Source organism: Lactuca sativa, chromosome 8 (genome assembly GCF_002870075.4).
Source record: "Lactuca sativa cultivar Salinas chromosome 8, Lsat_Salinas_v11, whole genome shotgun sequence".
Taxonomy (NCBI): domain Eukaryota; kingdom Viridiplantae; phylum Streptophyta; class Magnoliopsida; order Asterales; family Asteraceae; genus Lactuca; species Lactuca sativa.
Window position 1 is genome coordinate 8,869,562 of NC_056630.2, and position 13,861 is coordinate 8,883,422.

The window sequence follows — 13,861 nt, forward strand, 5'->3', positions numbered from 1 at the left end:
TATATATATATATATATATATATATATATATATATATATATATCGGGCTAAGCTATCAATTGCGCGCTATAGCGGTGCTATAACGTTTTGCGGAGGTCAAGGACCGTTATTTTTAGTTTAGCGTTTTCATTTCGCGGCACCGCTATTAGCGGCGCTATTCACCGCTATTTCAATAACCGCTATAGCGGCGCTACGGACGCTATTCCATTTTTGTTCACATTTTGGGTCATTTGGTTACTTTGTCAATGAAAAGCTAGTTTTAATGATCTCACTATAATTTCATTTTAAAATGCCCGAACACGTAACATAATTAAAAGCATTCAGAACAACTGCGTCTACCGATAACTCTCTTTCTCATCTCTTTCTGTACTCACGAAGACTTGAGGTGTTATGGTTGGATTCCATTAGTGCTTTTTGTAAATCGACCCACACCTATGACGCTATGACTTGTGACTTAAATCAACCAAGACCTACTAATACGATATTGAACCCATGCAATGCAATTAAACTCTTTTGACACTACCTAGTTTCCATATTACTATAATAGAATATTATGTTATGTTTTATATGACTTTTTAGGTTTGATGATATTGATTTTATATTGACATATAGTATTAATACTCAAATATATAAATATAATATAAAATTATAAATTATAAGTAATATTTAAAAACCGTTATATCACCGCTATACCACCGCAATAACCGCGATCTCAAATAGCGGTATATGACAACTATTAAAAATTTGACCGAGATAACTGCATAGATTTCGCGTAATACCCGAATTACCCTAAAACCCGAAATACCCAAAACCAACCCATTACCCGAATTACCCGAACTTAATTTGGGTCGGGTAACGGGTAATCATTTTAACATGAAAAACCCGAATTACCCGAAACCCGAAAATATTACCCGATTATAAAACAAGTTTTTATCCATCGTAACATTCCATCTTTTCTGTCAGAGCATTCCCTAATAGTCAATTTATGAGTAAAAGTTCAATCATTTATAGCTAGTGGAGGACGCAAAACGTTTTAGTAGGCCTGACACTAAAAAAATCCAAATAAATCTAAATTAGTAGTGACACTTGTATTTTAAGCCGGTGCACTTAATAGAATTATATATATATATATATATATATATATATATATATATATATATATATATATATATATATATATATATATATATATATATATATATATATTTTACATTAGGTGCCGGAATCGGAGCAGTGGTCCGGGACCCCAGGCTCCACTATGGTCCACCAGTGTTTATAGTATAGACTATTACCACAACCTTCTACCTGTGAAATTTATAGCATAGACTATTACCACAACCTTCTACCTGTGAAATTTATAAATCATAATTGAAGATCATCATAATATAGAACAATTGTTATAAAAAGACGTGTGCATTTTTTTTCATCTGTTAGAGTAAAAGTTTCACTTTAATGGTTAAATGGTGTGATGAGTTACAAATTAATTAGCACGCCTTTAATTTATATAGTCAAATGTTGATGATTTTAGGAATTTGATAACAATTTAATTATTACGTCAGATAATATTCAAAACAAGTTTACTAGGTTGCAATCTCCAACATCAGCAATGTATTAAAAATTCAAAAAGTTATCCTTGTGGTTTGAAGTAAATCGCATAATTGGACCCTAATTTTTCAACATAGGTATATTTTTGTTGCAAGGTGTGAATGAACACTAGATAAAATCAAATTTTTATCCATCATAACACTCCATCTTTATCTATTAGATTACGCCTTAATGATACATTTTATTGCAAGATGTGAACAAACATTAGATAAAAACAAGTTTTTTTTATCATAACACTCCATCTTCATCTCCCAGACCATGTCCTAATGGTCCATGTATCAATAATAGTTCATGTATTAATAACATAGTCTACTACCATAACTTTCTATCTGGCAAATTTCTAAAAAATAATTCAAGACCATCATAATCCATAACACTTCTTATAAAAAAGACACTTGTTCACTCATCTTTACAGTTTTGGTCAAAAGTTTTCACTTAAAAATTATCAATTTAAAAAGCTATAGCATATATATATACCCCAATACCAAAATGGGGGGCGATTTTGAGATTAATTAGCATGTCTTAAACTTAAATGTCAAATGTTGATGATATAAGGAATTTGATGGTCATTTGACTAATACGTTGCATATGATTCAAAACAAATTTATCTAAATGAAATCTCCACATCAACAGTGTAAGAGCATGTGGTATGGTCACCACAACGCCGTTAAAGCTTATGTGGCGGCCCATAACGGCGTGGTAACATCAAAAACATCACCCCTCTTTCTTGTTGCATCTTGTTGTGTTGCTTCTTGTTGTCTCAATGACAAGAAGAAACGAGATCATCTATTGACTGCCAAATTATCTCTCTCTATCTCTCTCCTCTTAAAGGGTGTTATAACACCATGAACATCACCCCATCTTCTTGTTGTTTCTTGTTATAACACCACCTCAAATTGTCCATACCCAATAGTCTAATGAAAATTCAATAGATTGTTTGATTTGTCTGCAAGTGTTAGAATTAAAAAATAATTACACTGACTCTTACGGTTTGAAGTAAATTGCATAATTAACCCCTAATTGTTTTTTTAACACGGGTATATTTTATTGCAAGGTGTGAATGAACACTTGATATAAAATAGACACTTGTGCAATTTTCTCAATAATTTTGCTCAAAAGTTTCACTTAAAAATTCTCAATATAAAAAGCTAGATTATGAGTTTTTAGACTTTTGGCTTTTTCAAAAAACTAAAAGTTTAAGAATATGTTTGTCAATTAAAAACATTCTTATAAAAATTTTGAATTAGCACCTCCGGATCGTATTTCCCCTAATATAAAAGAAAAGATGGGCAATCTGTTTCACAGCTATGACTCAAATCAAAAAAATACTCTTGTCACCTTCCCATCCCTATTGCAGAACCATACATGAGAATTTCATGTCATTCGACTCCTAAAAAGTCACAAATAAATCTAACACCCATCTATTATTATTTTTATTGATATGTTTGTAGGATAGAGAAAATCAAAATCCATTAGACACTCGAATTCTTTTTGCTATGACTTTTGACCAAAAAGAAAAATAAGTTGTTTTAAAAGAAGTCTTTGTTCCTCAAAAGTAATAATCAAAACACATCTTAAGAACTTATTTTGGAACAAAAATTATAAATGAGAAAGTTCTTTTATTAAAAAGGATTTTTTTAGCTTAAAAAAAGAATCTCAAACACTTCTCGAACTTAAACTCGGAATTCAATAATGTAATGAAACATCAAAATGTGTAAAAAAATAAAAAGAAAAAGAAAAAAAATTATTAAAAAAAAAACTTTAAATTGAGATTCAAATTGTGATGAAACTTCAAATTGTGTAAAAAGTTTTAAAAAAAGCAAAAAGATAAAAAAAAAATAAACAATTTATGTTAAAATAAAGCTAACATAAAAATAATGCTAATTCTAAAGATAGATTAGAATATTTTTGCTCTATAAAACACAAAAAAATAATACTTTATGGTGATGGTTGAAATTGGGCTTAGATGCACACACTACACTGCTTAGCAACCGGTTAAAAACTCATTTGAATATGTGAATTTTATTATGAACAAGAAATCCCAAGAAAAAACCAAAACAGGCACCAATAGTAGTATTATCAACTCCAAACGGACATCTTCACTTTACCATTTTCATTCTACAATATGCAGATACTAATCATTAACCAAAAACCCCAATTCGACCACCTCAAAAAAAAAAAAACCTTCTAACTGATCACACAGCCTAATCCACCTCCTCCATCTTGCTCTCCTCGCCGCCTTCCTCCTCCAAAGCCGGAACTTCATCACCGTCGTCACCTCCTTCCTCTTCATCAATACTCAAACCCAGCTTCAACATCCGATGGATCCTCCCTCCGAATGTATTCGGATCCTCCAAACTAAACCCTGACGTCAGCAATGCAGTCTCAAAAATCAACATCACCAAATCCTTCACCGACTTATCATTCTTATCGGCCTCCGCCCTCTTCCTCAGCTCCTCCATTATCGCATTATCAGGGTTTATCTCCATCGTCTTCTTGCTAGACATGTACGACCCCATGCTACTGTCTCTCAACGCCTGCGCCTTCATTATCCTCTCCATGTTCGCACTCCATCCATATTCTCCGGTCACCAAACAGCACGGCGAGTCAACAATCCTGTCGGAAACCACCACTTTCTCCACCTTGTCTCCCAGAATCTCCTTAATCGTCTTGCATAGATTCTCAAACGACTTCTTTTTCTCCTCCCTCTTCTGTTTCTCCTCCTCCGTCTCGTCTTCAAGCTTTAGACCCTCTTTAGTTGCAGACACCAGCTTCTTCCCGTCGTATTCCTTCAACTGTCCGACGGCGTACTCGTCAATGGCGTCCACCATGAACAGCACCTCGTAACCTTTCTTCTTTAGTTTCTCCAAGAAAGGAGAGTTTTCAACGGATTTTTTACTCTCGCCTGTGATGTAAAAGATGTCCTTCTGTCCTTCCTTCATACGGGTGACGTAGTCTTTCAGGCTAGTGACGTCATCGCCGCTTTTGGTCGAATGGTACCGGAGTAAGTCAGCTAGCTTTGATCTGTTCTGGCTGTCTTCATGGATGCCGAGCTTTAGATTCTTCGAGAACGCTTCATAGAATTTGTTGTAGTCCTCTTTATTCTCAGCGATTTCATTAAACATCTCGATGCATTTTTTGACCAGATTCTTCCTGATAACTTTCAGAATCTTGTTTTGTTGAAGCATTTCACGAGAGATGTTTAGTGGAAGGTCGTCGGAGTCGACAACACCCTTCACGAATCCGAGATATTCAGGAATCAACTCCTCGCAGTTGTCCATGATGAACACCCTTCTCACGTACAGCTTGATGTTGTTCATCTTTTTGCGAGTGTCAAATAGATCAAACGGAGCCCTCTTTGGAACAAAGAGGATCGCCTTGAATTCAAGCTGTCCTTCAACTGAGAAATGCTTAACTGCTAAATGATCTTCCCAGTCGTTTGTTAAGCTCTTGTAGAAAGAAGCGTACTCGTCCTTGGTGATCTCCTCTGGTTTTCTGAGCCAGATTGGTTTCTGTTTGTTGATGAGTTCCCATTCGTGTGAAACCTCCTTGATCTTCTTCTTCTTTCCTTTCTCCTTCTCCTTGTCTTCATCAACCTCTTCCACATCGCCTTCCTCTTCCTTTTTAGGTTCATCGTCTTCATCATCACTTATCTCTTTTTCAGTTGTTTTCTCCGTCCACAGATAGATTGGATAGCTGATGAATTCGGAGTGTTTCTTCACAAGATCTTTGATCCTCCTCTCCTCTAAGTAATCCATCTGCAATAGTTGCATAACAGATCTCAGTAACTCTTCAATCTAATAGCATCTACGTTGTATTTTAAAATTAACTCAAATAAACTGATTATCATTGATCTGACAATCTGATTCACTATAAAGCAGAACAATGCAGAACTAGAGATTGGTGATGTAATTGCAATGGTAACAATCGTATTACACCATATAAAAAAATAGCAGAATAAAAAGTGTATTGAAGAACAGATCAGAGTCTGAGGAGATGTAATTACCTGGTCTTCCTTGAGGAAGAGAGTGATCTTAGTCCCCCTACCCAGTTGTTCACCATTGACATCCCTAGTGACTGTGAATGAGCCACCAGCTTGAGATTCCCAAATGTATTGCTCATCGTCATTGTGCTTAGTGGTGACAATCACCTTCTCAGCAACAAGATAGGCCGAATAGAAACCGACACCAAACTGTCCAATCATGCTCACATCAGCGCCGGCCTGTAGCGCCTCCATGAACTCCTTTGTGCCAGATCTCGCAATCGTCCCCAAATTGTTTACCAAATCTACATTATTACGACAATAACAATGAATACATTATTCACAAACACATTGGAAGGCATGCATGAAGCTATCGATAAAGAAACACAAAACTAAGAAAACTATATACCTGCTTTGGTCATTCCGATTCCGCTATCAATGATGGACAGGGTTTTGTTAACCTTATCTGGAACGAGCCGGATGAAAAGCTCCGGTTGCGCATCGAGCTTGCTCTTGTCCGTCAAGCTCTCGAATCGGATCTTATCCAACGCATCGGAAGAGTTGCTAATCAGTTCTCGTAGGAAGATTTCCTTGTTGCTGTAGAACGTATTGATAATCAGACTGAGCAATTGGTTGATTTCAGCCTGAAATGCAAACGTCTCTGCATCTGCCATTTGCACATCCGCCATTGCCACCGATTAACTAGGATTCAAGAAAAAGCAGGAAAGATTACTTGAGAATTTAAGAGAAAAGTGCTTAGCGAAACACAGAATGAAATCAATCTTATGACGGGGAAGGAGGAGGAGAGTGGTTTTTATACCGGCGGAGGGCAGGTCGTGGTTGTTACTGGTGGGTTCTAGGCGCTTCTATGAAGCGTGAAAAATGGAGGGAGACTCATTCTGGATGCTTCTACGAGTCTCTTGAATTCCTAAGTGAGTTTTAATTTTGACCCTCTAGCTTAAGAAATATCTACTTTAATCTTTGATTGGGAGTTTTTTTTTTTTTTTTTTTTTTTTCTATTTTGTAACGGACAACTTTAGAAAAATCCATTATGTTTTCACCGAATGCTTAAAAAAACAATTATATTATTTTTTAGTATACTAAAACCCTTATATTTTCTAAAATTCTTATTTAAGGTTTTCTGACCTTACAAAAACCTACTCTATTTTCATGAAATGATTAAAAAAACCATTATATTATTTTTTTTAGTGCATTTAAATCTTCATATTTTTATTTTTTTTTATCTAATGAATTGTAACAATAGAAACGTTAAGAATCGAGTACCTAACATTTTTAGCTATTTAGGATTTACCGAGCTCAATGCCTTAAATGATACATTTTAAAAAATACAAGAGTTTTAACGTACAAAAAAAATAATATAGTGAGTTTTTTAAGACATTGATGAAAATATGTTGAGTTTTTATAAGATTATCCCATTGGACAAAATGTCTCTAATTATAAACTGGACAAAATTGCAAAAATGGTCCTTGTGATATGCAAAATTTTGGGGTTTTAGTCCAAACCTCGAGTTTTTTGGATTCATGGTCCTTTTGACGTGGTTTGTATGTGAAAATAGTCCCTCCGAAAATTGAAATGACTATAATACCCTTGGGGTATTTATTTTTCATTTTTCTTTCATTTTTTTAATTTAATATTTATTTATTTATTTTACAATTAAAAAAATAATAAAGGTCTCTCTCTCTCTCTCTCTCTCTCTCTCTCTCTCTCTCTCTCTCTCTCTGATGATCCATCACCCAAAACACCCACTCTCATTGAAGGCTTCAACCGTCGGTTGTTGCCGAGAAACACCACCACAAGCACACTATCCGCATGTTGCTACCTTTCTCAACCCCCACAACCCCGATTGAAGGCTTGAATCGCAAATCGACTCCTCCTTCGTGCTTCATAGAGAATCAGGAAAAGAAGAAAGAAAGAAGGCTGATGTTGCTTTCGGTCCCTTTTCATCTCCGATCAGATGGGAATCGAAGACCCATTCTCTTTCGTTTGAGTGATAGACCAAACACAACCACCACAAGTCTCAATTTTCACCCTTATTGCATGATTGAACTCCTCAGGACCACCGAATTTGTTCTCACATATTCCTATCTTGCAATCGGTTTGTATCACTTCAAATATATCTTGAATCACCATCACAAAAGTAACCCATTACCGCCAGAAAGAACCTGTCACACCCCAAAATCGGAACGACGGAAACGTTCTGGGGTGGATGAGGTCATGTCAAGTATCACAACATATGCAGTATAGTAATCAAAGTACAACAACCATTGCATTAATAGTAATAGTTTTACATAGTTTACATTTCATAGAAACATCGAAGTAATACAAGTAATAAAAAAGGTGCAACTTGGTACAAAACTGTCTTCACCAAAAGCGCCTGAGATGTACCTGTCTATTGCTGACCTGAGAATACAAGTTATTTTGAAAGCGAGTATCAACATTTTTATAAATGTTGGTGAGTTCATAAGTATTTAGTGTCATTTGTGTAAGTAAGCATTTTATTCAAAATAACTCTATAAAAAGTAGTAGTTTAGAGTCTACAGTGTATTAGAGTCCTTTCCAGAAAATCCTATATTTTCTAAATAAAAGCAGTCTTCTACCAAGACTGGACAGAGTTATGTTGTAAAAAGTAATTTTCCCTTAAACACTATCATTACCAAAATACGGTATTTGATTTTTAAGAAAGTAGGAGGATATTAGGGAAAATAACATATGCCTCAACAGAGAATACTGCTGACTAAGGCAAAAGAAATCATAGACTCCAGGAGAGTATCGAATGAACGACACGCCTGGCTCAGTCTAACAAAAGGAGATACAGACTCCAGACGGTATCAAATGCATGATACGTCTAGCAAGGTCTAAAACAGAGAGACACAGACCCCAGACAGTATCAATTTAATGATACGTCTAGCAAGGTCTAAAAACAGTAAACACAGACCCCAGACAGTATCAAATGAATGATACGTCTAGCAAGATCAAAAAACAGTGAATATAGTGTTAATTTCCGTTACCTTAAGGTCATGAATTATAAGGTAACCCCGAGATACTCGTAACCATACTGATAGACACTAGAGAACTTGACTCCCTGCAAGCGTCGGAAAGAATGTGACATTTGTCACCCCTTGGCTTGGTAGGCCGCGGACTGTAGCTAGCAGTCAGGGTGTGGGGGTGTCAATCTCGTATAGATCTATACACACAATGCCCGCTCTCCCTACAAGAGACTCTGGTTACCAACTAGACAACGGAGAAGGTCGTGTCCTGAAGATGCGTCTCGTGTAGTGAGTGCTGATGTAAATACTGGACTAATGATAGAGACTCACAAATAAACTGACCGACGTAAACCTATATGTCTATGCCTGTATACATAATATATAATTAATGATCAAACGACCTTCGGACGGATATCCGATCCCACCAGACCACGTCTCAACGAAGAAAAGGAAATAGAGCGAACTAGCCTTCCTAAGTCCTTTAAACGTTATTTATATAACTATCCAAGCACAAGCATACATTTAACTAAGTAGAAGCATTTAACGAAGTTGAAGTGTTTATCGAAGTAGAAGTGTTTCACGAAGTAGAAACGTTAACAAGTAGAAGCGTATCACAAAGTAGAAGCGTACCAAGAAGTAAAAGCATTAGCAAGTAGGAGCGTATCACTAAGTAGAAGCGTATCAAGAAGTAAAAGCGTTAACAAGTAGGAGTATTTAACTAACTAGGAGCGTATAACGAAGCAATAGTATCTAACAAAGTAGGAGTATAAAAAAACATGGGAGAAAACTTTGATGAAAACTTTGGAAAACCTTTATACTTTAAGAAAATCATGACTTGGTATTCTTTTGTAAAATAAGTTTGAAAACCTTTAGAAACCCTTGAAAATCTTTCATAAACAAGTTTTGATTATAACTTTGATAAAACAATATAAGAAAAGAAAACTTTTGTTCAAAATGCTGCTGTAACTGAATTTGAAATAAAACATACAGCGCGAGAGACAATTTGATAAGAGCTTTGAACAAGTAAAAACGTCTTAGAAAACCATTTACAATATCATACTTGGTAAAACAATTGACAGTGTAAGAAATCCTCGTGCATGCGGGTTATCAATCACATGTGATTAATATGATAACTGACATGTTTTAACTTGTATTCCCCCCCACCCCATAAAAGCATGTAAAAACATTTAAAATGTTAATTCAGGGGTATGAACTAGCCTGTTGTAAGTGGATCGGGTGAAGGTGCCGGTATAGGATGCTAAGTGTCAAATGAGGACTTGACCACACACGCGAATCCTATTTAACATGTAATGATACATTTAAGTATCTAATTATTCATTTAATAACTAATTAAGCAAGTAAGGATGTCTTACGACATAAAAACACTTTGCTACAAGTGCTAGAAGTGTCCCGGGTAACATCTAAGGGTGTGTATGGCCTAGATAGGTAGTTTACTCTTCAAGAGTAAACTCTTTATAGAGTTTACGACCCTAAGACCTTGTCCCCATGAGTTTACGGACGTAAACTCGTGGATGGTGTGTTCTTTGATGCATTAAGGTCTTATAACACTTGTGGAATTAGGCTAGGTTCAATTCTAGGGCTTATGAAGGGTTTAAGGCTTCAAAATGGGTCATTTAAGGAGTTTACGGCCTAAGACTACTCCTTGAGGAGTTTACGACCATAAACACATGATTTTACGGTAGTAAACTCATGTTGGTCCATTTCTTTTGTTGTTTGGTGGTTCTAACTCATGCATGTAAGGTTCTAGTCACTTTTAGGAGCATAGGACAATGTTTAGGGCACTTAAACACCTTGGAAAGGTGTTTACGGTCTAAGGAGATGTTCTTGGGGAGTTTACTACCTTAAACACATAAGTTTACGGTAGTAAACTCATTTTGTCCATGAACCCTATGTTTTGGTGGTTGTAGGTTAAGCATACGAAGTTCTAGGTCCAATTCCAAGCCATACAAAGTGTTAAGGGCACTTTAACACCCTTTGGGGGTGTTTATGGTCTAAGAATATGTGTTTACGGTCCAAGAACCTTCTTGGGCCGTAAACTCAAGTTTGACACGTAATTTCATGCTTTGGTGCATATCATGAAGGAAAATAAGGCTCTATGCACTCAAGGAAGTTCATGGAAGCCCTTGGAGGTGTTTGAGGGGTAGTTTAACACTTAAACAAGTGTTTATGGTCCATGCATATGGGTTTATGGTCTAAGAACATCCTTACACCGTAAACTCATGTTTACTCCCTATTTGGTCCTATTTTGGTATTTTAAGTCCTTTCAGGTAAACCTCTAAGCCATTGCTAAGCATGACAAGTGTTTGGGAAGGGTTTTTGAGCATTAAAACCCCCATACAAGGGGTTTATGGTTTTGGGATGCTCCCAAGACCGTAAACTCAGGTTTTTGGGGTTTTTGGATGATTAATTCATGAATTTGCAAGCTAGATAAGTTAGATAACAAGCTAGGAATGTTTACTTACCGATTTGAGGCTCGGAGAGGCGATTTTTGACCAAAACCCGTTTCGTAGAGAGAGAAAGTAGAGAGAGAGAGTCTAAGGTGGGAAAAGGCTTCTAAGGAGTGTTCACCCACCCTTATATAGGGCTTGGGTGCAGTACCCGATATACGACTACCCGATACTTATGTTTAACGGGGTTTAGAATTTTACCCGGTTAAATGGCCGTAAATAAAAAATAAACTTTTTCCAATAAATGGAAAGATGATTTACCTGTTTTTATTTTCGCTTGACGAATATTAATTAAAATATTCCAACGGGTTGGCTAATTTTTGACGTAATTAATTTCGACGTTAAAACTAACGAAAATTTTTGGGTTGTCACATCATCCCCCCGTTAGAGGGAATTTCGTCCCGAAATTCAGGTTTAGGCAAGGAAGTAGGTATGAATGACCGAGTAAAGGTATGAGGATACTCCATATTCGGTTGGTCCTCGCACTCCCAAGTGAACTCTGGCCTTCGCTTGGCGTTCTAACGAACTTCACTTACGGGATGCAGACCCCGTCTCATGCAGTTAGCGATTCCTACTGGTTCGTTTACGAAGTTAGGGTTCCCAATGGTTCCTATCAAGATGAGTGGGATACAAAGAGTCACGTTGGGCAAACACTGATCAAGTCTAGAAACTTGTGGAATATTCGAAAGTAGTAGTGGTTTGACGAGGTTTGGACCAATCTTCGTAAAGAATCTCGGATGGTCCGAAGCTCTCGGAAGGGTAGAGCTCTTCAGTACTTAGAACATAGTGTACTTCTATGGCGAGATCATCACTGGCGTGATTTCCATTTCGAAGTTCCAACGTTCTCTCTCATACTGGAAGTGTAGTCCTTCAGGTGGGTTCCTAGAAAGCTCTGGCTGTCCTTGGATTTTGTGTTTCTACTGTTTGACTTTCAGAGGTTTTCTGGGTTATCGAATGGATTGCATGTCTACGGGTATCTGTTTGCTGTAGAGTGGCTATCTCAATCTTGTGCAAAATGAACCTGCACTTCTAATTCTTGAGATATTTCTAACAGAAACCTTCAGGGTCGGGGAAATAGGGTTTCACCAGACGAGTGTCGGACTATCTCGGGAGGTGGTTCCACTATTTTTGTGCAAGATAGTATTCGTGGAACACCTAGTAGTCCAATGAATCTTGTAAGACATGCCCTAATCTCTAAGGCGCTGGTTTATTTCAGTTGCAGAAAGCGTGTGCTCTTGTATAACCCATCGACTAACACCTAGACTGGTGTCAAGTCTATAATCTCTTCGGGATCTGGGTTATAAGGCTTAACACAACCTACTTTCGCACTTTATTCAAGTATTTTTGGCTGCGGAGATTATCCTGTAGTTCTGGGTATTCTAGTGTTCCACTTTAGAGAATGTAGTCTGTCGTCTATAGGGCGACGGTGACTTCCTCCACGTAAGGGGGCGGAGGGTTTCTAGGCACTACTCGTCAGTACCGGGGTGGACGAAGTGCCTGAGTAGTGCGAACATCTTCTGCAACTACTCTTCCGAAGGTTCTGAGTTTTCTCGGTCTAGGTCAAATCTAGTGAGTATAGGGTTCCATCACTCGGAACTTTAATTTCCTCATCCACTCTTCTCAGAGTTCAATTCATCGCAACTTTCGGATTTCCGGGATATTCGCTGAGATGCTTAATTCGGGGGATTAAGCGTGAATGGATGGTCGTAGTAAATGTCCTTGACTCTTACGACTCAGATTTCTTTACTAACTGGGGGTGTTAGCTACTATATTGGCTTAACCGGGATGACAACAAATTTCGGATTTGTGGTCATTATAGTAGCTCAACCCGCCGTGGTTCTCTTGACTCTAGCTCCTATTCTATGGAATAGGATGAAGGGCTTTACTATGAGGTTCGTGGTAGAGCTCATACTTGGCTTAACTACTAATACTTGGTGTATCCAAGTCGTATATAATTGAGGTCCGCAGGATGTTCAGTTGTGCGACTCCACCCCAGACCCACAACCCAACGAGGAACAGGGAATAGGGAGGAAGCACACATCTTAAATCTTTTTGATCTCAATTATATACCACCCTTATGCATATACTCAGTTATAGTAGTGAGTCCCATGAGTTCTATTCTCTTGATTCACGAACCTGATTGCGAGGTGCGAATGGTCTTTCTGGGTTTCTACGGTGCCTGCTTCGGGTGGTTATCGTCTTCTGGAATGCCTGCAGTGCCTTTCGCTTCGGTTTCTATCTGTCTAAGAGGGGTTGGTTAACAACGCGCGGTACCTTCTCCTAGGTACTTCAGACGGTTTGGAATACGAGTGACGACTGACGGATCGCATTAGGTTTTATTATTCTTATTTTGTTTAGGTTCGGAAGAACCTTTATTTGCCGAAATGGCTACGGAGAAAGTTCTTTTTACACAACACTAGGGATTTACACATGGTTGCACGAAGTCGAACCATGATTGATAGAGTCGTCGAAGTTGGCATACTTCGACATGATATAGAATGAGAGTCGATAGGGTCATGTGCCGAACGAGCACACCAGTTCTAGGCGTCTAGGGTTTCATCCTGTGTATCTATGTCGCAGATACCTGGACCGATAAAGTCGACGCGGAACTGTAGAGAGTAGAGTACCTTTTCATGAATGGATTCTCACGAGACATTTCTATAATCGCCTAACATATACTAGTCATGTATAATTAAGGTGGGGAGGACTGTTGACTGAGCGACTCCGCCCTAAATCCACAACCAAACGAGGAACAGGAAATGAGGTGGCATTCACTCACTCTAGGTCTATCCATCTTA

The 13,861-nt window shown here is 37.6% G+C and overlaps 1 protein-coding gene across 1 annotated transcript; it reads right to left on the reverse strand.

Annotated features, from left to right (window-relative positions):
- Window positions 1-3,600: 3,600 nt before the first annotated feature.
- LOC111876685 (heat shock protein 83) lies at window positions 3,601-6,417 on the reverse strand. Its single transcript, XM_023873257.3, has 3 exons — window positions 5,997-6,417; window positions 5,612-5,892; window positions 3,601-5,363 (listed from the first exon to the last, which is right to left on the reverse strand). The coding sequence occupies exons 1-3, from the start codon at window positions 6,274-6,276 to the stop codon at window positions 3,810-3,812; spliced, it is 2,115 nt and encodes a 704-aa protein (XP_023729025.1). The 5' UTR covers window positions 6,277-6,417; the 3' UTR covers window positions 3,601-3,809.
- Window positions 6,418-13,861: the final 7,444 nt, after the last annotated feature.

Bases quoted from the DNA above. Each gene is read 5' to 3' on its own strand.
- LOC111876685 (XM_023873257.3), bottom strand. From the start codon at position 6,276: ATGGCGGATGTGCAAATGGCAGATGCAGAGACGTTTGCATTTCAGGCT. The intron at 5,893-5,996 runs GTATATAGTTTT...GTAATAATGTAG, and splicing joins AATCGGAATGACCAAAGCAG to ATTTGGTAAACAATTTGGGG. The intron at 5,364-5,611 runs GTAATTACATCT...CAACTATTGCAG, and splicing joins TCTTCCTCAAGGAAGACCAG to ATGGATTACTTAGAGGAGAG.